The sequence below is a fragment of the Conger conger genome, chromosome 16 (assembly GCF_963514075.1).
Source record: "Conger conger chromosome 16, fConCon1.1, whole genome shotgun sequence".
Taxonomy (NCBI): domain Eukaryota; kingdom Metazoa; phylum Chordata; class Actinopteri; order Anguilliformes; family Congridae; genus Conger; species Conger conger.
Window position 1 is genome coordinate 26933616 of NC_083775.1, and position 21491 is coordinate 26955106.

Consider the following 21491-nt stretch of genomic DNA (forward strand, 5'->3'; position numbering starts at 1 on the left):
TCTAAAGCGAGTATTTGGCTAGTTAGTGTATAATGATATTACAGGCAGATTGATAAGTCAGATCCGACTGAGAAGAAAAAGAAACCAAGTGCGTAGTTGCAAATACAAAGTTGCAACCCTGAAGGAAAAGTAAAATTGGAGGATTCGATTAATTCACTCATGAAGACGGAATAAAATATCGAAAGTACAGTCATCCAAAATACGGACGGACTGCGATTAAGCCTTTCATTTCGCGCTAGTATACCCGCTTGCAGAAATACTACGAGACTATTTACACCTGAAGACATCAAAGCAAGCGAGGAATTGTTGAAGGTAACAGATTGTATAACTTCAAGCCACACGAGTCACCAGTGTATTTGGACATCGTTTAAGCGCTCAATTGCAAATTAAATCGAGATAGCCAATCCCTGGAAACCGAACTCGGATACGGCGAATACATCAGCACTATCATACTATGAACGGCATCATCACTGGGACTTCGTGTAAAACAACATTGCAACAGCATAAGTTTGATATCCCGCAGCGCGATGACTTGTACGCAACGTCTAACGTTGCAGTCAAAAGTAACAGGCATTTAGTGCGCGGATCTGTACATCCACTGCACAACCAGCTCCTGCGAAGAAGCGCCTGCCAGTGATACAGGTAATCAGAGAGAGAGAGGAGATATAGTTTCCCACGGGTCGATTTCAGTGTTTATTTTGAAACTGTAAAAAAAAAAACCCCGAAAAAACGGAACACGCGAAAGAGCGGGGGAAGCCTTAGGGACACATTTGAAGTGGTGGCTGTCGCACCCATCGCATGGCTTGCGGGAAAACGTGTAATGCCAGGCTAAAGAGGAAAAGGTATTGCACGGCGCCTTACAAAGTACTTGGGCACAATCAATCCAAAATGATTGGGCATATAAAGGAACATACCCGAAATATTGATGATAATGAAAACCTCACCAAAGAGATTACAAGCAGCAGATCTTCAGGCGACAACGGGAACGGAAGGAGAAAGTTTGCATTAAGTACATGGAGTGTGTGGGCGTTCTTGTTTTTTAATACCCACGTGTTGAAAGCTCTGGCCCAAGGTAAGGCACTATACATGTATGTCTGTAAAATAGTCTTGTTCTTATCTCGCGTAATAATGCATGCGTGCTCATAAATTTTGTTGACTGTCGACTTTCAATAGTTTTAGTGTGGCATTCAAATCCCAATAAGGTTTCATCTTTACATATACACACACCCTCTTTCTGTCACGCGCGCGCGCGCGCGCACACACACACACACACACTCTCTGTTTATGCATTGGTTATATGATAATACAGATTTGTAGTAGGTCAAAGTTTATATTATGTAGACAGCCAAGTCTCTGTGCTGTCAGATTTAATTGAAACAAATGCTGTCTAGCCAATAAAGAATTCAAGTTGGAGGGTCACACTTTCAAAGCAAGACAGATGATGGTTTGACAGGTCAGACTGCCGTCATTACGACATCTATTTCTTTATTTATTTTATCGCAGATGGCATATGTACGACGTGGATACAATGGAAATAGCCTGAGGGTCATTTTTTAAAAATGCTTTTCTTTTGACGGAGATGATGAACGGACAGAACGTTTAGAATGATGAACAAAAAATGGTGGTCTAAAAAGTAGCTAAATTATTTTGAGAGTTTTAAATTTGGAGGTTGACCACTAAACATGACATTTTGGAACAATACCACGATGTACAGAGCACAACAATGGTAGAGAAGTCGTATGTCTCGAGAAACATGAACCATACGAGTCAGTGTTTGACTTTTCTCCCAATGTGCCTGTAACTATGACTGTAAGCAATTATTGAAGCAATTATTGAATCCATTATCTGCTGAGAAATATTGTTGCTCACTGTGAGACAATACTGCATGTTAATGCTGATGGAGAGAGAATGAATTCCCCTCAGATAATAATAGGTTAGATTAAGTATTCTCTGTCAACCCTATTATTTCCTGCCACAATTAATGTCGCTTGGATGTGGATTTGGGTCTCTTATATGTGAAAATTAGTGTCAAAGAACATATTTCCAAATACCCTCTTAAAAGAAATACTTCCAAATAAATGATCTTTACAGCGACTTTACAACTTATTTTCCAGTCTATTTCCTTTGCATTGCAGTGCCTTTTTGCAAAGCCCTGTAATCATGTATTCTTGTTGGGCTAATAACAGTCAGTCTTACACTAAATTGTGTCAGGTTGTTTACATACTGGGGGCAATGCTGTTTCACATTAAAATGTGTTGCTTGCTCTCCTGTGCCTTGGACATGTGTTAATTTGAATATTACTGAATGAATGAAATAATTCTGATGCCTTGGATTTTGAAGTCTGTCTGTACAGCTGGACTAATTTAGAGGTGTTGCAATTACAGGTTCTGAACAACAAAAACAGAAGGGTAGGCAAGAACTGTATTTGGATTAACTACAGAAAAGTTAGTTTTTAGTGAAAACAATTGTGGGAAGTTTGGGAATGTATTCCAGTGCCCTCCTGTGGTCCAAAGTCTTTGAAAATCCCGAATAAAAAGATTAATGATTAACTGGGTACATCAGAAAACTGTAGCAGGTATTCTCTTTTGACCAGTATCCATTCCCCAACCTCCCAAATCCACCCCCCATGCAGTTAAACATGAGAGAACAGTATCATACTTTGCCAGGTAACAACCAGCAGTTTGTTCACTTTTGTCAGCTTTCTTTTGCCATTTCAAACAATTAGAAAAATGTGACACCGCACAGAAGACAAGAACCAGCAGGAACCAAATTGAGAAAATGCCAAATAAAATTCACAGCATCTGACCACAAAAGTCAAAGTCACAGGACTCATTCAGTCACAGCTGGCTACCAGCCTCTCCACAACTAAAATACCGAGGTCAAAATAACAATTACCAAACTGTTTCAAAATGAATGGCTGCCTTTGCTCAGTCTGGAAAATATATTGTAATTGTTTAACTGGCTGAACCAGTCCAAAAATAGTATCCCTGAGCATGTGGATTTCAGCCTGTTTCTACCTTGTTTGTCCTTTCACTGGGTTTATTTTACGGCCCTATAAGTTTGTAGTGTGGATCGTCCTCGTGTTCTTTGCGGCTTGCTGTTCAAACGTGTGCAGTCAGTCATTCCACGAGTCTAATGTCAAGGGTTTTTTTGAAGAATTGAAATTCTTCAGGGCAGAGAGGGTTGCGTAGTATTGATCCTCTTACGGATCAGCTTCCTCAAGGCGACGTTTAAATTGGGAACAGGTTGGCATTTATTCTCCATTTTGGCTTTGCTGTTGATTTTCAAAAAAGTCGAGGTCTTTGGCGGATAATGAGTAGCACGCTTCGTTAGCGAAAGGCCTTCTATCTCATTTTAAATGTTTTGGACAGGTGAGTTGTTGTGATGCCCTGTGTTGTCTTAAAACTAAGGAGATAAGTGGGAAATAAACCTGTGCAGCTAAGATTGCATGTCCATGTCACAGTATATTTGCATGAGTGAGAATTCTGCTTTCATCTCAAATAGTAAACTTTGTTGTGCACCCTCATGAATTTTGCATGGCTTGCTTTGGTCTATATCTCCTTAAAACAAGGCTGAGATAGAAAAAAGTAAGTAAATAAAATAAAACTGCCCAAAGAACTTAGTTAGACAGCATTGTGGCATTGGAAAATTTAACAGTTTGTTGAACATTCAGTGTATAGCTTACACATTGAAGATTTCCAGTTTCAGTAAACATGCCCCGATATTTTACATTCATCTGAATTCAAGGTGAATGTTTTGCCATTTGTTCTGCTTTTTGTAGGCATACATATTGTAATTGTACTTTAGAAGTAGACAGGTTATGTTACAAACTCCACGATATTTGTTTTGGTCCGCATCTTGTGTGGAACTTGATTCCTCAAGGCTTGATTGAGGTGGAGTGGACACAAGCTAACCAAGATTAATCCCTGTTTAGTCATCTGTATGTGATTGTCAACCGTAACATTAGATGACAGCGATGGAGTCATAGACAGGAGGTACATTTGGTTGAGGCTTTGCCAGATTTGCCTGAAATTTTGCAGACTATGGCCAGTAGCTCTACGGGGGCGACATACAATTGTAATTGCATCGCCCAGAGTATGTGTAGGTTCAGGTGGCCCGTGTTCATCTGGCAACCCCAGTGGGCACAGGCAACCCCATGGTCTGTATGCAGCTGCATATGGGTAGTCTTCCTTCAGTTCTGCTCTGTGTGAGTTAGCTACTGGTGTGCAGGGTGAAATAAAAGGAAACACTGATACCCATATGATCTGTGCAGTGGGGTTGCTCCATGGAGCACCCACGTAGCCCAGTGTTAGGCACCAAATTATAAAAAGGAAAAAAAAAGGTACATTCTCTCCCAGTGGGTCTTTTAGGGACTACGTGCTATAATGGCCACCTGGATTGGAACTACAAAGCCCATGACCAGCATGATGAGAGACATTGCCCAGCTGGCGTGAATTTAACTAATTTACAATTGATTCAGAGAGGAAAGTGTGTGTGCAACAAAAAAAAAAAATTTTAATGAGAAGAACCTTGTTTTGGTTTTTACTTTATATTGAACTTCTAGATACTTGTTTAGAAATCCTTGCTTTTTTCACAAATCTTTGCATCAAGTTTAATGGATTGAAGAGGCCCTTTTGATGGAAAACAGTCAGGTTATGGACAATCTCTCACTACCCTTGCTCTACGAGGCATAGCGGTAAATTTCCCATCTCTTGTGACCTCACACTATATACTAGAACATTTTTGAATATGAGAAATTAATGCTTGATTTTATCACAGTCAAAGATATTGGAGAACCCATGGGATATATGTCAGTAACAGCATGGCAATAGCAGCTGTGTGTTTTTGTTCTTTTATATGAAAGCTCTGGTCCTACCGAGACTACTGTGTTAGTCTTTTTACGAAGACATAAACATTTGATGCTGCTGGTTTGATTATGTGTTTTTACTAACCTGACGTGCTACAAAACAGCAAACCAGCACCAGTGATAAGGCTGTTTTGTTATGATGGAGGTAGAGATATAAGCAAGAGACTATTAGCCTTTCCTTTGTGTGCAACAAAATCCATTGACATCACAACTTTGCGATCAGTGAATGGCAACAACCTTGATGGCAATGGAGGTGGAGAGAACAGTGTTCCAAGAGTGTGTTCTTTATTTATTGCAGTTGGTATATTTATTCGATTTTTCTTTCCTTTCAAAGAGTCATATGGAGCAGTTTGCCTTTTCTGTTTGCACAATATTGCCAAATTATGGAGATGATTATTATAAAAGGTCAGGCAGACTGAACCCGAGATAGCCCAGGTGTCTCCCAGTGCGTTTTGTTTGCCTGCCCATCTGCCTGATGACTTCTAGGGCTCTCCGGTGAATGGTCGCTCTCCAGAAGGCCTGTAGCATCATTAATCAGAAACGCTCCCTCACTCAAACGGAGACGGTTCCTGTATGTCTGATGCTCAGAAGTGTAGATGCGACATGGCTCAGGCAGTAAGAGCAGTCGTCTGGCAGTCGGAGGGTTGCCGGTTCGATCCCCCGCCTGGGCTGTGTCGAAGTGTCCCTGAGCAAGACACCTAACCCCTAAATGCTCCTGACGAGCTGGTCGGTGCCTTGCATGGCAGCCAATCGCCATTGGTGTGTGAGTGTGTGTATGAATGGGTGAATGAAAAGCATCAATTGTACAGCGCTTTGGATAAAGGGGCTATATAAATGCCAACCATTTAGATGCTTTGCGAAGTGTTTCACTTATGGTGCTCTGAGTGCCATCTCTGTTTTCTCTGCCGTACTGTCGCCCACTTTTGGCCATCAGGACAAGGATCTTCCTTTGTGACTTCTTTTGACCTATGCTTTGTTGAACTGAATATGTACCCTCACCGAGCACTTTATTAGAAACATTTTTACTTTATTGCACGTACTTATTCATCCAATTAACTAATCAGCCCCTAATGTGGCAGCAGTGCAGTGCATACAATCACGTAGATACGGGTTGGGAGCTTCAGTTAATGTTCACATTAACCATCACAATGGGAAAAAAATGTGATCTAAGGGTGGTTTGAGTATCTCAGAAACTGCTGATCTCCTGGGCACTCTAGTCTCTAGAGTTTGCAAAGAATGGTGCAAAAAATAAAAATAAAAAATGAATCCACTGAGCAGCAGTTCTGTGGGCAGAAACATGTTGTTAATGAGAGAAGTTAGAGTAGAATGGCCAGACTGGTCAAAGCTGACAGGAAGGTGACAGTAACGGAAATAACCACACATTACAACAGTGGTATGCAGAAGAGCATCTCTGAACACACAAGGCATCATAACTGTAGGTGGATAGGCTACAGCAGTATAAGTCTAAAAAATAAGTAATAAATACCTAATAAAGTGCTCGGTGAGTGTGCAGTAGTACAGTACATTTCAATGCCTGTGCCTCTTGAAAGAAAGGTATTGGGTTTCTTTCAAGTTCTTAACCAAATAAAATGTTATGAGAGTTGGAGCTTTTGAGGTGTTAAACCATTTACAGCACACAAGTAGAATTTTAAACAATGGGGTGTCACCAAGTGTGACTATGACTCACCCGTTCTCACTCAGGAATAGTGAGAAGTGTTGATTCCAACACTGCAGTCTCCCATAGAGCTTTATTTCATACAGTGAAAAATGTTTTTTCCACTGCTTTTCATCTTTTTCCACAGCTCAATCTTTCTGTAATTGATATCTCAGAAACATCTCTGGATTTGTTCTTGAAGGACCACTGTGTAATATCTGATTCTGGTCTAATCTAGGGTTAAGCTATAAGTATATTCGGCGAATTAGCTCATTTGGCCAGAGTAATTGTTGTCAAAGATAACCTGCATACACACAGGCCCTGCAGGACTGGTATTTGCCCACCCCTGTTCTAGAGCATGAAAATTAATACTTTGCATTGAGCCACAGGCACCTACACCTGGCATACACCCTTATATTAGAAGCCTACGAATCATGGCCAATACCACCATGAAATTACTGCAGCCAGCAGTACTGGAGATGTGTATGTGCTTCACGTAGGTGCTGAGCTGGTCTGTAGCTTGTGGTCAATTTGTGTACCATTGCTTTCAGGCCATCTTAAGCCCAGCAAATTCCTGGAATCTCACAGCAACCAAAAGAAAAATCCTCATTCTCGTTGGGTTTTTGATTGGGTGGGCGGGAAAAAAGATTTTTATGTGGACAGTCCCATGCCTTTAAGACTGTTACCATTTCCTTGTTATTTAATGAGCCATGTCCTAGATTGAATCAACGTAGTGCCCTTACATTTGACTTGCAAATAAATCCAGGGGTGCAGCGACTAGTTTGCATTGCCGAGCACGTGAGCGTACAGACGTTTGCATGCCTTATTACCGTTGGCCCATCTCATTCGCTTTTATGTTTCTGTTCTCCGTCCTGCCAGGAGACGTCTGATTGAATCCCTCCCTTTCCCATTCCCTCCCACGCCTCCGTTATGATGCGTTTCCGGAATCTTCCACGCGGAAGGAAAAAGAAAAAGGCTACTTTTTCTTCAAAACATTTGCTCTGAAAGATCCAAGGTTCAAGGGTCTTTTTTGGTCGTTCTTCTATGTGTTCTGGAAAGGGGCCAGTGAGTTGTCTTGTTTTGTTTGAGATTCGGTAGAGCTGTGCAATCAGCAGAGGGAAATTGGTTTAATGATGGCCTTCCTACTACGCTGCCCTCAGAGGAAAAGGCCACCGTATCCAGCAACACATTCGTCTTGCGCTAATTTCATAGCAGACCGCTTCCTGCTTGTATTTGCCTGAAATCTTCAAGGTTGATTAAACTTGAGTAGAAAAACGGATTCTAGCTAAATGACATAATTAATCACAAATATGCGGACCAGACTGCACGACACCTGAAGACAGGTGTTCTTCTATCTCGGCCTTTAAAAACACATTATATTTCAATATATCTCAATATTGTCGAGAGTCAAGTTGCGAAAGACACAACAACAACAACAAAAAGGCACCAGACCAGAGAATCAGATTTTAGTAAACATTTGTTAAGGCAAATTGGATTCTAACAAGGGGGTGGGGAAAAACCCTCCTGGAGGTAAACCTAAATGATTCCATCAGTGACAGAAGCGATAAATCCAGATAAATCCAGATAAGGCCGGATAAACCAGCGAAAGGGTTAGAGGCCCTCTGACGAGGGCTGTCACTGCCTGGATCTGCGTGATTCATTCCCTCCCTCTGGCCTCCCGCCTCCACGGCAAATTGAGTGCTGTCGACCACACGAGGGGACGCTATCCGAGGCTGTTCCCCAAAGCTGTGTTTGAGTGCGGGGAAAGCTGGTTGGAGGCTGATGGTTGAGTTCTCCTCCTGGGAATCCCGTGTGACCGGGCTTGGCCAGTCTCACCTGCCTGTTATCAGGGTCAGAGCTGTCTATTGACTTGCTACACTTGGTAGCTTGCAACTGCTAGCTAATTATGAAAAAGGAAGGGATTTGATGTCTTTTGCTTATCGTGTTCTTGGAGTGAATACACTTTGAGGGCACTGTTGGCTTCTCTCTGGGAAAAAAAAGTGAAAATTGTGTTTGTGGTTTGACTTTACAATTGCAATTTATTTTAATTGATCAATTATTTCAGTAATGTAAGCTTGAAACGGTTAAGCCAGCAACATTTGGTCTCGAATCTGAGGGAAAATGCCATGCTATTGGCCTTTATAGGTCGAATGCATTTGCGTGCCTTTTAAAATAAAAAAATATGAAATTTCCTCCATTTAGAAGTGTCGTGTTTTTCATTTTAATGTCTGGACATCTGTTCGAGTAAATGCAGCTGCATACTGGTGTGGTTAGCATGGTACATTAGTAAAATAAAAAAAAGTATTTGTTTTCTGACAGAATGAATGTAGATGGCTGATTCTCCTCCCTTTGATTTATTTATTTATTTATTTAGACCTGTTAGGAAACTTTGTCTGTGTCATTGTCTATCACATGCGACAAGACAGCTCATAGAGACAGCCAAGATATACACAATACACATACCACACATAGCATCACTTGACTTCACAACTTCGCAACAGAGCACAGCAGGTTTAGCAGAGCATAGCATAGCATGGGTTATATGGATATGGGCATAAGATAAGAGGTTAGTATGAACACATGAATACAGAGCATTAACATGACACACCACGCAACACATAACACATTAAGAAGCCAAACGAGACTACCATCACCCACTCTATACAATTACAGACATGCAAAGCCTACTACCATGCTAAAGCTCTGTTCTGCCTGTCCTGCAATCTTTGGTCAGACCTTCAAACGTGATGTTTCATACTCGGTACCTCATACCGTACAAGCAGCATATGCATAACTGAGCCTGGTTAGCCCCAGGCCAGACCCCCTCCTCCAGGAGGTGATACACCCATTTCCAGTGAACAGAGAACAACATAAATGTTTTTTTTTTTAGATGTCTCTCAGATCACAGAAAGACATTAAGAGTCCTGCAGGGAAAGTTCCTGTGAGTCTGTTTTCGTGTGATTTGAGGGGGGGTGATTCTTTCACTGTTTAGCGACTTCAAAGGCTTGCAGTGCGGTTTTTGAAGTGATGTTACAACATTAGTGTTGAAAGCTTCCAAGTGCCTTCCTCGTTCCCTGTCTAAGACATTTTTCTTTTGAAATAAAGAGGAAGTATTGGAAGGATATTCTGCTGTCATCATTTTTAAGTGTGCAGGATATAAAATTAAAAGTAAAAAAAGGGAAGAATGGAAGGCAGTCTGTGGCCTGAGGAAAGCTCACTACCTGAAGTTCTTTTTGCATTTATAAATCTTTATTTATTTATTTTTTTACACACTTATTTTGATTATAAAGATGTAAAGCCAGGCTTTGGCCTGTCCTAGTCACAGTTTTCAGGAGTCTTGCCTTTTCCTCATTTCTTCTTTAGCATGAAATCTTGTGACACACTTGCCGTTCCTGGGTCTGGCACTTTGAAGTAACAGATCCATTTTTCAAAAGAAAAGTCATAATTGTTGCATGTGTCCAAAGGAAAGCTTTGTTCTCCAAATAGGTTTAAAAAATGTGGCTTCAAAAAAAATAATCAAAATATTGATAATCGGACACCATAATATTACACAGCCAAAGTTTTGTGAGATGCGATTGAACGGGTGGGCTATATCAACTTAGCGACCATATATCAACTTCCTCATCACTAGTGGAAGTGCATCTATTAATTAGACAACATATTTCTCCATATTACAATTCGGTGTTCTGAACTGAAAATGTGTACAGGGTAAGGCTGTAAACACTGAAATATGTTTTGAACCCATTTTCATCCAGTTTTTTAATATCCAAAATTTGAGGGCCACTACTGCACTCGTCTGCTTAGTGCGGGCAGATTGCAGGCCCCCTGCTGGCCAGATCAGGCACTCACACGTAGTGCTGTGGGCGAATCCCTTCATGCTGAAACGGCCCCTTCATGCTGAAACGGCCCCTTCCTGCGTGATACTTTGGCCTGCTGTGTGCCCCCACATGGGATTCCAGTCAGAATGACCACTGGAGGATTCAAATCTGTCAGGATTTCATATTATGGGGCTCTTCGCATTCAAGGAAGACTACTCCTTCAGCTTGATACGAAGCCCAGAAGGACCTGGTTAACCCATTTTGTCAAGGATTAGCCTATAAGCCTATTAATATTTAACAACAAAAGTTGAGTTTGCTTCTTTACATCAGTGACAGCATAACACTGTAGCATTGCAGGCTCACTATAAAAATGGAAATAAGGATGACAACAGAAAATTCAGTTTGATGCATTTTTATTCTCTTTTGACAGGCGTGTCTCTGTCAACCTAAAGCAAGAAGTAATGCACAAATGACAAAAGACAACTGCCTTTAGCTTAGAGGCTGTTTAAGTGTGACAGGATTGGCTCTCTTACTCACTGCCTCCCAAGTACATGTTGTTCATAAAAGAAACAGTGTCCTGTGCTCAATCTTCATTTGTCCTTAACTTACACCAAGTAAACACAAAGTTTATACTTTTTTCTTTACAAATTCAGTTTGGAGAGTTACTGTAGTGATTGCTGAAACTATATTTGTGAAGGAAAAAATAAATGAAAATGTTGATTGAATCCCAGCCTTTATCCTTATCCTCAAAAATCAGTTTAAAAAAATGATACTGGCATGACCTGTCATACAATACTGACCATAAACAGTACAGTTGATGCAAATACCCCATAGTGTGCATAGAAAAATGACTAAAATACTCTAGAGCATTGTGGACGTTGATAGGGATTCCCTGATCTCATCTATCCCCATGTTATACTGTGGCTTTCATTACTCAGTGAGTTAACCAATAATAGTGTATTGGTGTGGAAAGTAATTTTGGTGGTTCATAAGAGTATTTGATCTGTTTGAACCACCCAAATGACTTTCCATACCGATGCACTATTATTGGTTCAGCTGAGGAAGTCGCTGAGGCCAATGACAGCTCTATACATTTTGGAGGCCATTGGGCCTCATTCTGCCATGAAACAAAATAAAATTGGTAGCATAACCCATTAGACAGCCATTTTATGTTGAGAGGGAAGTCTTTTTCTGTGAGAACTCTGGCTAGAAGTTGGAACATAAACAACCACACAACATAAAATTCAATAGTGTAGTACAATACAAAAATGACCATAAAACAGTATAAAAAAAGCTTAATGGCTTTGTTCGCATCTCCGATAAAATGAATTAGGTTTTTTTTACGATTTGTAGTAGTAACACACACAGGCATTATGGGATGGATGCTTTGCTGCCACTGGTTGTGTGAAAACATGGCTGACCACCAAGTGTATACAAATGTTGATAAAAGAAAACTTTGAAAATTACAACAACTATATATCATCCCTGCAACATGATCTCATCATTTCAGTTTAAAGAAGCTTGGTAAATTTCCAGAAATTTTTAAAGGTCATTGTTCAGACAACAACTTCATTCTGTGAGGCTATTTCCAGCTGAGGGAGCCCACTGATTGTAATCTTTACTTCATTTCGGCCCCATCACATAATAAAATGCATATCCCTGGCACCTTGTCAATGGTGTCTGGCCAAGAAGCAGTGAATCATCGGTGAACGGAACAAGCCTCTTTCACATCGAACCATCTAAAATGGAAGCTATTTACCAGTGTAAACAAGCTGGCTTTACCCTCTTATGACCCTCCTCACCGGTGACTGATGACACCACAATGCCAGCAACTTGCCGATGCAGCATGTCTGTGTGCTGCCAGACGAATCAGTCTTTTACCGTCTTTTACCGTCTTCTATGGATGGATGCTAAAGCCTTTCCAAGCTTTTAGTTTTTTCCATTATTAGTTTATGTGGATGGTATGCTGTGTATAATACATTTCTGCTGGCCTTCTCTTTGAAATAGTTTATTTTACTACATAAACCTTTTTTTAACATTGTAAACTGTTAGAACAAGATGGAATAATTAACTTAATTAACACCTACTGTAGTTGCACTTTGAGCGGACAAGTTATCGCCAGTGTAAACAAAATGCTGGGAATTCATATGCTCCACTTGATGTTTTAATAATGTGTGCGCGAGGATAAGGCTAACATGAGGTTTTGCGTATGGAGTGCTATTATTTGGCTTGCTTAACCAGCAGAAGCCAATATGAAAGGGTGCCTGCAGGAATCGGTGCGGGGCACAGAGAGGACTTTTTAATATGTGCGGTAATGCAGGCACGGTGAGCACTGTGCTAGGTCTTTGTAGCATATGAATAGCGAATGCCACCAGCGACACATACCGCGTACATAATTGTTGGCTCAGACCGAGATGACATTAGGCCACCTTGGCTCCAAACAGCCCACTTTGTTCCTAGTTGGTTGCAGGTGCGCCTTTATTCCAGTCAAATAATGGCTGGTCCAAAAGTGGGGTACAACTGGCTTAGTTAATCGGCTGTTATTTAGTCGCCTGTCCAGGGATGCCCACATTTCACGTTTAATAAAGCTGGACAGCAACTGATGTAGCTTAGATTAAGTGCCTTACTCAAGGGGACAAAATAATTACCCAAACCAGGATTACATCCTGCAGCCTATCCAGTTCCCCAAAAAATAACAAAAATACAAATGGTTCTCTGCCGACACATGTTTTCCAATGTGTGACATAATTACCAAGAGGATAAATGCAGATGAAACAATTTACGACATCTTGTAATTAACACGTGATGTGTCAAAATGTATATATGAGTGACCCGTAGTGAAAAACTTTCTCTTGGTCTCTGCTGTATTGTACTTGTTTGTGAAAATCAGGAAAGCAACCAAAAATGCTAACAATGATGTCCATTAGACTGCGTGAAGAGCGAGGGAGGGAGGCTGAGTTACCGGACTCTTCTGCCTGGTTCTCCTGCCAGAAAGCCCCGGGAGCTTTTCAGGCTGCGGTGGCGGACATACTGGATGATCTCCGGGGACGTCGTGGAGACATTAGTCTCAATCTGTTCCAGGCAGAGCTGCCATCTCCAAATGCCCACAAATGGCTCCTGCCTCTGGCAGCAAAATGACCTCGTCTCATATTAGTGTGGTGACAGACAGGGTCCCTGGAAGGCCAGGAGCGTCGACACAATGTCCCTGTGTGTGACTGTGTGTGTGCAGGTATGCATGATGTATGTGTGCGTGTGTGCGTGTGTATGCATGTGTGTGTGCGTGTGTGTGTATGTATGTGCTTGTGTGTGCACCTGTTAATGTTAACAAACATGGCAGTGTGTGTACGTACCTGTGTATTCCACATATTTACTGTAGTGTGTGTGTATCTGTGTATGCGTGTGCGTGTGCGTCTGTCTGTGTGACCGTGGAGTGGGGTCTTCGAAATTGCAGCACGATCATTCACCATTTGCTCTGATTTGCACATAAGCTCACATATTCTGTAAATTAATTAGTGGTGTTTATTTGCCATCAATGAACAAAGAAGATTAATCTGCAGCATTAGAAAATCGATCCCTTCTGCGCCCAGAGGGCAACATGTCTCAGCTCCTCCTGATTGATACAGAGGAAGAATTCTGATGCAATCTCCTCATGAGGTCCCCGAACAGTCGTTCTGTTACTCCCCGACTGATGCGTCTATAACAATAAATGTTGTTGCAGTAGGACAGAAGGTGTCTTAAAGTGAATGTTACATTTTTCATTGGCTACAAAAATATCACTCATCCATTAGTGTTTTGCTTCGCTGTAAACTCCTGCAAACTAAAAGCAAGATTATCATGTCATTTAAATATTAATGTTGAATTGGCAACTTTTTTGCTAGCACAATAACTCATTTTACGTTGCTCATGGTGCAAACTTTGACTACTTGCACCACCCCTGCCCTAGGCCCATGCGATTGTTCATTGCACAGAGAAGATAATTGACATGTTCTCTGTACAATGAAAACATTGGAACAAAACCAGTTAGTTGAATTTATTTTTGCATTTTTACCTTTGAAATTGTGTCGGCTGCCATGCTTATTTGAATTTGTACTGGTTTATCCAACCTTTCATGTGTCTGCTGCTTGTCTGGTCCTGCTGAAGTCGGTTGCACTGAAGTTATCCCGTAAAATGACTTCTAATGCTCTCTGCAACTTTAGAACCCAGGGAAAGCAAGTGGTTGGGTTTATGAAGCAGGCAGCTGTTGCCACGCTGTTTTAAAAATCTTCAGCACAACTAACAAAGCACCTAAATTTAATTTGATTAAATTAGAGGAACAGCGTGCGCCAATTAAGTCTGTCTTAATGGAATCCTGGATGCGTGCATCATTTGAAGTTTGACGGAAAATTGTCAGTTTTGGCACCGTTTCTAACCTTGCTTGTTATTTGTTATTTATTCATGACGGATGCTCATGTCCAAGGTGACACGCATAGCCTGTGGCTATATGTTAATTTGTTTGTGCAGCTTGGTGTCACGCTGAAGAAATTAAGCTTGCTTGCTCACATTTACAGTGATGTGACTGCCCCATTTGGGAATGGTACCAGCTTTCCTTGGGTTATAGAATCCGTTGGGGCGACATTAGCTCAGTAGGTAAGAGCAGTCGTCTGGCAGTCGGAGGGTTGCCGGTTGTGTCCCTGAGCAAGACACCTAACCCCCAATTGCACCTAATGAGCTGGTTGGTGCGTTGCATGGTAATCAATCGCCGTTGGTTTGTGAGTGTGCATGTGAATGGGCGAATGAGAAGCATCAATTGTACAGCGCCTTGGATAAAGGTGCTATATAAATGCAGACATTTACCATTTATCATTGTCTTGCCATAGCACTGCCCCTATCTCAAACAGTAGATGGAGGTGATTTATGCCGATAAACAGCTCTGGTTTTTTCGGCAAAGTCATTTCTGTATGGTAATAATCAGGCCATGGTGCCCTAGGCATGCTGTCCTGTGCAATCAGTACAGCACAAAAGCCATCAAGTATTTTACTTATCTGTTCAGACACAGGTAGACAATTAAACAAAACAACAAAGGCACTTCCTGAAGAACAAACACCTGTTTGACATATAACCAAGTCCCATGTTTAATGGATAACAATGTCCAGTAATGAAATGTGTAATCTGAAATCACCTAAGATGAATTAGAAATGGCAAATGTCCTCAACAATGCATTTTAATGGTCATTGATAATGTGAACTCTAAATGAACATTGCTGAATATAGACTTTTCCCAACATGCCATGTAAGTTGCATTTCACTCAACTCTGCAACAGCCCTCTCCGGAAAGCCCAAAGATTATTTTGTTGTTAGTTTTGTATTGTTTTAGCATACTATTGCTGTTTCGTAAACGACCAGGTTGTGTGGCGACAGATTTTTGTGTTAGGCTATAAGCCTACTATACCGTCAATGATACAATTCTTATTTAGCTGAGAAGATTCAACATTAGTGGGCAATAAAGGTGCCTGCTTCTAGCTGGGTGCGGTGTGCGAAATGTTTCCCAGTGTGCTTCCATTTCTTCACTGGGAAAGTATGAGTGTGAAAACATCACTGTAAGATTGCTATAAGATTCTAGATTTGGGAGATTGCATATTTACACACATACTGTCTCTTTGTCTGGCTGTGTACCATCTGACAACGCTGTGTGGAATGCCAAAGGAAAACCATAAATGACATCGTCTGCCTTGTTAAGATGTTGTTTTTTTTTACTCAAGACAAAATCTGTCCAAAAGGTCTGCTTGATATTTGGTTATGTGAAACAAACCGGACCAATACAATGCAACAACAGAGTAAATGCATTTGTATGGATTAAAGGCCCATATGCATCAGCGTTCTCTTTCTGGTTTTAGTATCTAAACACCCACAAAACGTTCAGAAAGAGCAGTGAAATTTTTTTATGTCTCAAACTGTGCGAAAGTGTAGCTAGTGTAGATTTTGAAGACTTGAGCTAGGAAGTGGGAGACCATGCTTTCCCTCTTGTGGTCAGCTCTCTGTGTTGATATGGACAGTGACGAAAGTGTAGCTAGTGTAGATTTTGAAGACTTGAGCTTTGGAGGTGCAAGACCATGCTCTCCCTCTTGTGGTCAGCTCTTTGTGTTGACAAGGGCAGTGATGAAAGTGTAGCTAGCATAGTTTTTTGAAGACCTGAGCTTAGAGGTGGAAGACCACTGTCCTCCTCCATCACCAGAGCAAGAGCCAGGGGCTCCACCTGTAATCAGCCTGAGCTGATCAAGCTGGTTTTTGACACTTATTTTGAACCAGTTAGAAGAAAATAGCTTAGAATCCAGGCTGATCTTATCTGGAATTTTCAGCAGGGCTATTAGACCTTATTTTTTTCAAAAGGTATTGAAAGGCTTTTGGCTCAGTCTCAAAGAGGCAGATTAGGCAGGCTCAGAGGTTTATATTATAAAAATATACGTCATGTTACGTGGGAAATCGTTTTATGAATCGCTGTGAAAAATAGCCGTTACACCGTAAAATATTAATGTATGCATACCTCAAACAAACATTTATTTCAGTCATTGTGGCTTTGGATTGCTCTCATTTGCGAATTGTGCAGTGGAATCAAACTTACATTTATATTCTTGCTTTAAGAAGTTTCAATGAATATTGAGGGGCTTTACTAGTCCTCTATATGACTACACATGAAACATATATTTGGGTGTGATGATGCAACTAAAAGACGGTAGAGGTCTGGATTGGGCTAGAAATGAGGCCCAAGTTTGCCAAAGCCTGGCAAATCTACAGTCAAACCCAAACAAGCCTGACGAGCTCTAGCCAAATATTAGGCCCGAGCCCAATAGAGCCCGACATACACTCAGTGAGCACTTTATGAGGTGAAGCTGTACACCAGCTTTTAAATGCAAATATTTAATCAGCCAATCATGTGGCAGCTATAAAATGCATAAAAATGCACATCTGGTCAAGAGGTTCAGCTTTTGTTCAGACCAAATGTCAGAATGGGGAGGATTTAAGTGACTTGGGCTGTGGAATGATTGTTGGTGCCAGACAGGATGGTTTGAGTATCTCCAAAGAGATTTTCACCCACACTAGTCTGTAGAGTTTGCAGAGAATGGTGTGAAAAGCAAAAAACATCCAGTGAGCACCAGTTCTATAGGCAAAAATGTGTTGCTAATGAGAGAAGTAAGAGGAGAAGGGCCAGACTGGCTGAAGCCGACAGGAAAGTGACATTACAACAGTGGTGTGCAGAAGAGCATCTATGAACACACAACGTATCAAACTGCTATGTGGATAGGCTACAGCTGCAGAAGACCAATAAGTAAGAAAAAAAAAGTCTAATAAATACCTAATAAAGTGTTCACTGAGTGTATATAAGCCGACAACCCCATAAAGTACAATACAAAATGTGTTTCCTGCAGGAAAGCTACTAAGGTGCTTATGATAGTGGAACATGGACAACATTCTTACCAGCTGTTAACAAGGGTTGAAAACAATGACTGTTTGGTTGAAATGGGCACATTCATGTTGTGATTGGCCAGAGTAATGTGGATGTTGGTGAAAGGATGTCATAAAATCTGATTGGTTGGAGTAGACAATATTTTTATACATTCTGCTGTGAGGAATGTTTCAGAAATTCACAAATGAACTCTACCGATTCCACACGTGCCAGGTGATGCGTAAATGGCAAATGCAAATTCAGTCATTATCAAATGAATTATCATAATTGGTAAATCTTTTCAGAAAAAAATTGGTGTGTCAAGAAATTAAAATTTGTTAATTTTTTTTGCTTTCCTTATTTTCATGTGTTTGCCTGTACCTGTATTTAAGTAATCCCTGTTTCCTTGTGCTGCTGTTGCTGTAGGCTTGGTTATTTCAGATTTGGTAGCCTGTTGGCAAAATTCAGGGAATGTTGCTGAACTCTTATCTGCAGTAATTAGTCTTTTCTGGGCACTTGTAGCTTCTATAATATTGGCTAATTCAGCCCTAACCCAACTGTCATCACCACCAGATCATCACATCTTGTTAATGGGTGTATTGGAGCTAGCTTAAATGGGGCCAGTTGTAGTGGTTTAATCTGGTTGGAGGTGGGTGGGCTATTGTGACTGAAATCAGTGCATTATCTTATACCAGACATAACTCTGAGCATCACAGGGAAAAGGTAATTAGGATAGATGCCTTTGTGTTCCACAATTTCACCTGAGTGCGCTTGCATTTGAGGCCATAAATATTTGGACAGTCCCTGCCCAGCTACTATCAAGAATTGACTTATGGGCGAGGAAACTGAACTGCAGTGAGAGGACGCGGGAGTCAACCATCTTTACTGAGTCTCAGGTGGGAAGTACACTTGTCAGTGATTACAGGATTAGTGCAAAATAGTCAAAGGGATGGGTGCTATTTGTCAAAAGTCGTTTTCGAGCCCTGTTTGCTGAAGGGATGAAAATGTCTTAAAAGCTCCAAATTACCCATACAGATTTGGTTTTGTGTAGTTGTTGCGTGAAATGAGTCCTTTTTCCAGGAATGTTCTCAATTCTTTAAGAAAGATGCACTGCTAAAAGGATTTAAATGGCTGGCTGTCTCTTGTGTCATTCTGAGGTGCTCTGACTGAGGGCACTTTATTATTGTGATTTATTTATTTGGCAGGCACCCTAATCCAGAGTGACTTATGGAGAAGTAGAAAATACTCTTTAGAATACTAATAGCAAATAAGCAAGTGTAATCCAGCCACAGAACAGCAAAAACCCAAAAAGAAGCATCTCTTTGCCTTTTGAAACACAAATCCCTAAACTTATCATCACCGGCATTCATTAAGAGCTTTTGCCTATCAGGACAACAGCTTTAAAAAAGGGCTTTTAGGTGTGGGTTAGATTGCAGGTTAAATCATATAGGGGAAGGTAAAAGGGTAATTTAGGTGACTACTGCTAGACATTTATTAGTCCAACCCGACAGAAAATTGAGAAAAAAGGCTGCATTTTGTAACAGATAATCTATATATTTTGTTCAAAGATAGAGGAACTTTTATTTCAGTACATTTACTTTCATGTTTCAATGTTTCTTTTAGTAATCTCATTTTGTCTGAAAACCATAGGTGTCAGAATTATTGGCACCTGTAACATTTACTGTAAAATCAAACGCTTTTAAATTGGCAATAAAATTGTACTTAATTTAGTTAATCTCAGTCTAAAGGAACTATGTTGTGTCATTCCATCACTTCCTGTTTCACTAGAGTATAAAAATGAGGTAACCAGAAAGCAATGTCCCTTGGTCATCCATCACCATGGGAAAATCCAAAGAACTGTCAGTTCAAAAGAGGCAGAACCCTTTTGACTACAGGCATAATTTTGGTCTCTTCTGAAAGGTAACCGTTTTGGGTTTGTTTTCTGAGAGTCAGAATTACTCTATAGCTCACACAAACTGAAAGTGGAAGCTTTTTTTTCCTCACTGAAAAGATTTTCTGTTTTAAAAAGGTTTTAATAAGCATTTCATCAACATATTTGTCATATTTGTATGCCTTAAAAAATGTCCTTTGGGATCAAATGTTGATGTAATTTTTTTTTCTTTTGTACATCTAAGTATGTGGAAATAATTTACATGACTTTACAACTCCAGCTGCTTAACAAAGCTTTTTGCCGATATTCATGGCACGAACATATTTGTCACAATTTGCTCCCTGTCTCTGATTGTAGTCTCCACTGTCAATTTGGAGATGTATACTGTTATAGATGCTAAATGTAGACTCACCAATGGCATGTTACTGCACTGCTCCGCCTCCAACATAGCTTGCTAAGCAACAAAACAAGGCTGTAATTACAGGCCCTCTCAAACATTACGAAAGCCAATCTCTGCTTTGTATCCTCCAGTGCCATTGCTGTTGTACCTGACTTTCTTTGCGCTAGCTGTCAGTTGTTCTGATAAGAATGTTTTAATGTTGGCCTGCCTGCTTTGAATTTGAACCCTGATGGCCCTCAACTTGTCTTTATTTTGAGCTGTGCGCTACGCCAGGCTTAGTGTTGCAGCCAAGTTGGGTTTCAACACTCCCTCCATTGGAATTTAATTGCTCGACGCCACATTGAGCGTGTTGACGCTGATCATGTGAAAGCCACTGTAGGGTCTCTCTTCCAGGTACTGACCTGCCCAAGTCACGTCAGCTCAGTGCAACAGGGTCATACGACTGTGGACAGCTATTCATTGTCATCATCAACCACAGAACCACACGTGATCTTGTTAGAGGAATCCACAGCCATCAAAGCATTTCTGTGGATAACAACAAGACTCATACTGCATACGGTCAAGGACAGACTGCAGTAGGGTTTGAATTTAATTTATCTATTCACCTAATGTTTTTGTCAGGAAACAACACTTCTGTGCCCTGCCATCTGTTATACGCCACTAGGCATATTTTGAGCATGCCGAATGCGTTTTGTCCAATAGGCTAGAGCACTGTATAATAGTCAATATTCCAGTGCATTGATACAGCCTTTATAATTATTTTGTATATTGTTGTCTCCGACCTGCGAACAGGAAAGATATACGGCAATGATTCTTCTGTAGTTCTGTCATTTTTCCCCAAAAAACGAACTAAAAAGCAAGTATTAATATAATTCTTAGAAATATGTGAAAATTTGGATTGGCGGACCCGTTTTCTCATTTCTCCAGCAGAGTGTATAACATCGGCAACATGAGACCCGGCAGCACGCCCCGCTGTCTTATAATAGCCTGCCTGAAGGACTTGACCAGGGCTTCTCACAGCAGAGAGGGAGAGAGGGAGAGAGAGGGAGAGAGAGAGAGAGAGAGAGGGAGACAGGGAGAGAGGGAGAGAGAGAGAGAGAGAGACCGCTGGCTTAATTAGTCTGATGACTGTAGCTCACCCGTTGAGCTGAGTTTGAGTTTCTTTTCCTGTCAGAACAGCGATGCTTCCCTTAGGGTTTCCCAGTCCTGATCACCATGATTATCACGGCTCGGCGTCTGTTCCGGCATCTATTCGTTTCATTTATTCATTTTTCTAGTTTGTTTCCAGATGTGGCTGAAGATGTTTTATGGAACAGACCTGACACATGCAAATGGGCTCAGGCTTTTGACTGTCAGGTATAAACACAGAGCTCGGCGCCGTCGTGGTGTGGCAGAATTAACGGCCCGGGAATGACACTCGACGAAGGGCGACACTTTGCAGC

The 21491-nt window shown here is 41.0% G+C and overlaps 1 protein-coding gene across 1 annotated transcript in view; it reads left to right on the forward strand.

Annotated features, from left to right (window-relative positions):
• The first annotated feature begins 216 nt into the window (after positions 1 to 216).
• sdk1a (sidekick cell adhesion molecule 1a) overlaps positions 217 to 21491 on the forward strand; it is a 297095-nt gene continuing 275820 nt past the window's right edge. Inside the window, exon 1 of the mRNA XM_061223685.1 lies at positions 217 to 1072. Within this exon, the coding sequence (XP_061079669.1) occupies positions 799 to 1072 (274 nt within the window). The 5' untranslated portion in view covers positions 217 to 798. The remainder of the gene's footprint in view (positions 1073 to 21491) is intronic.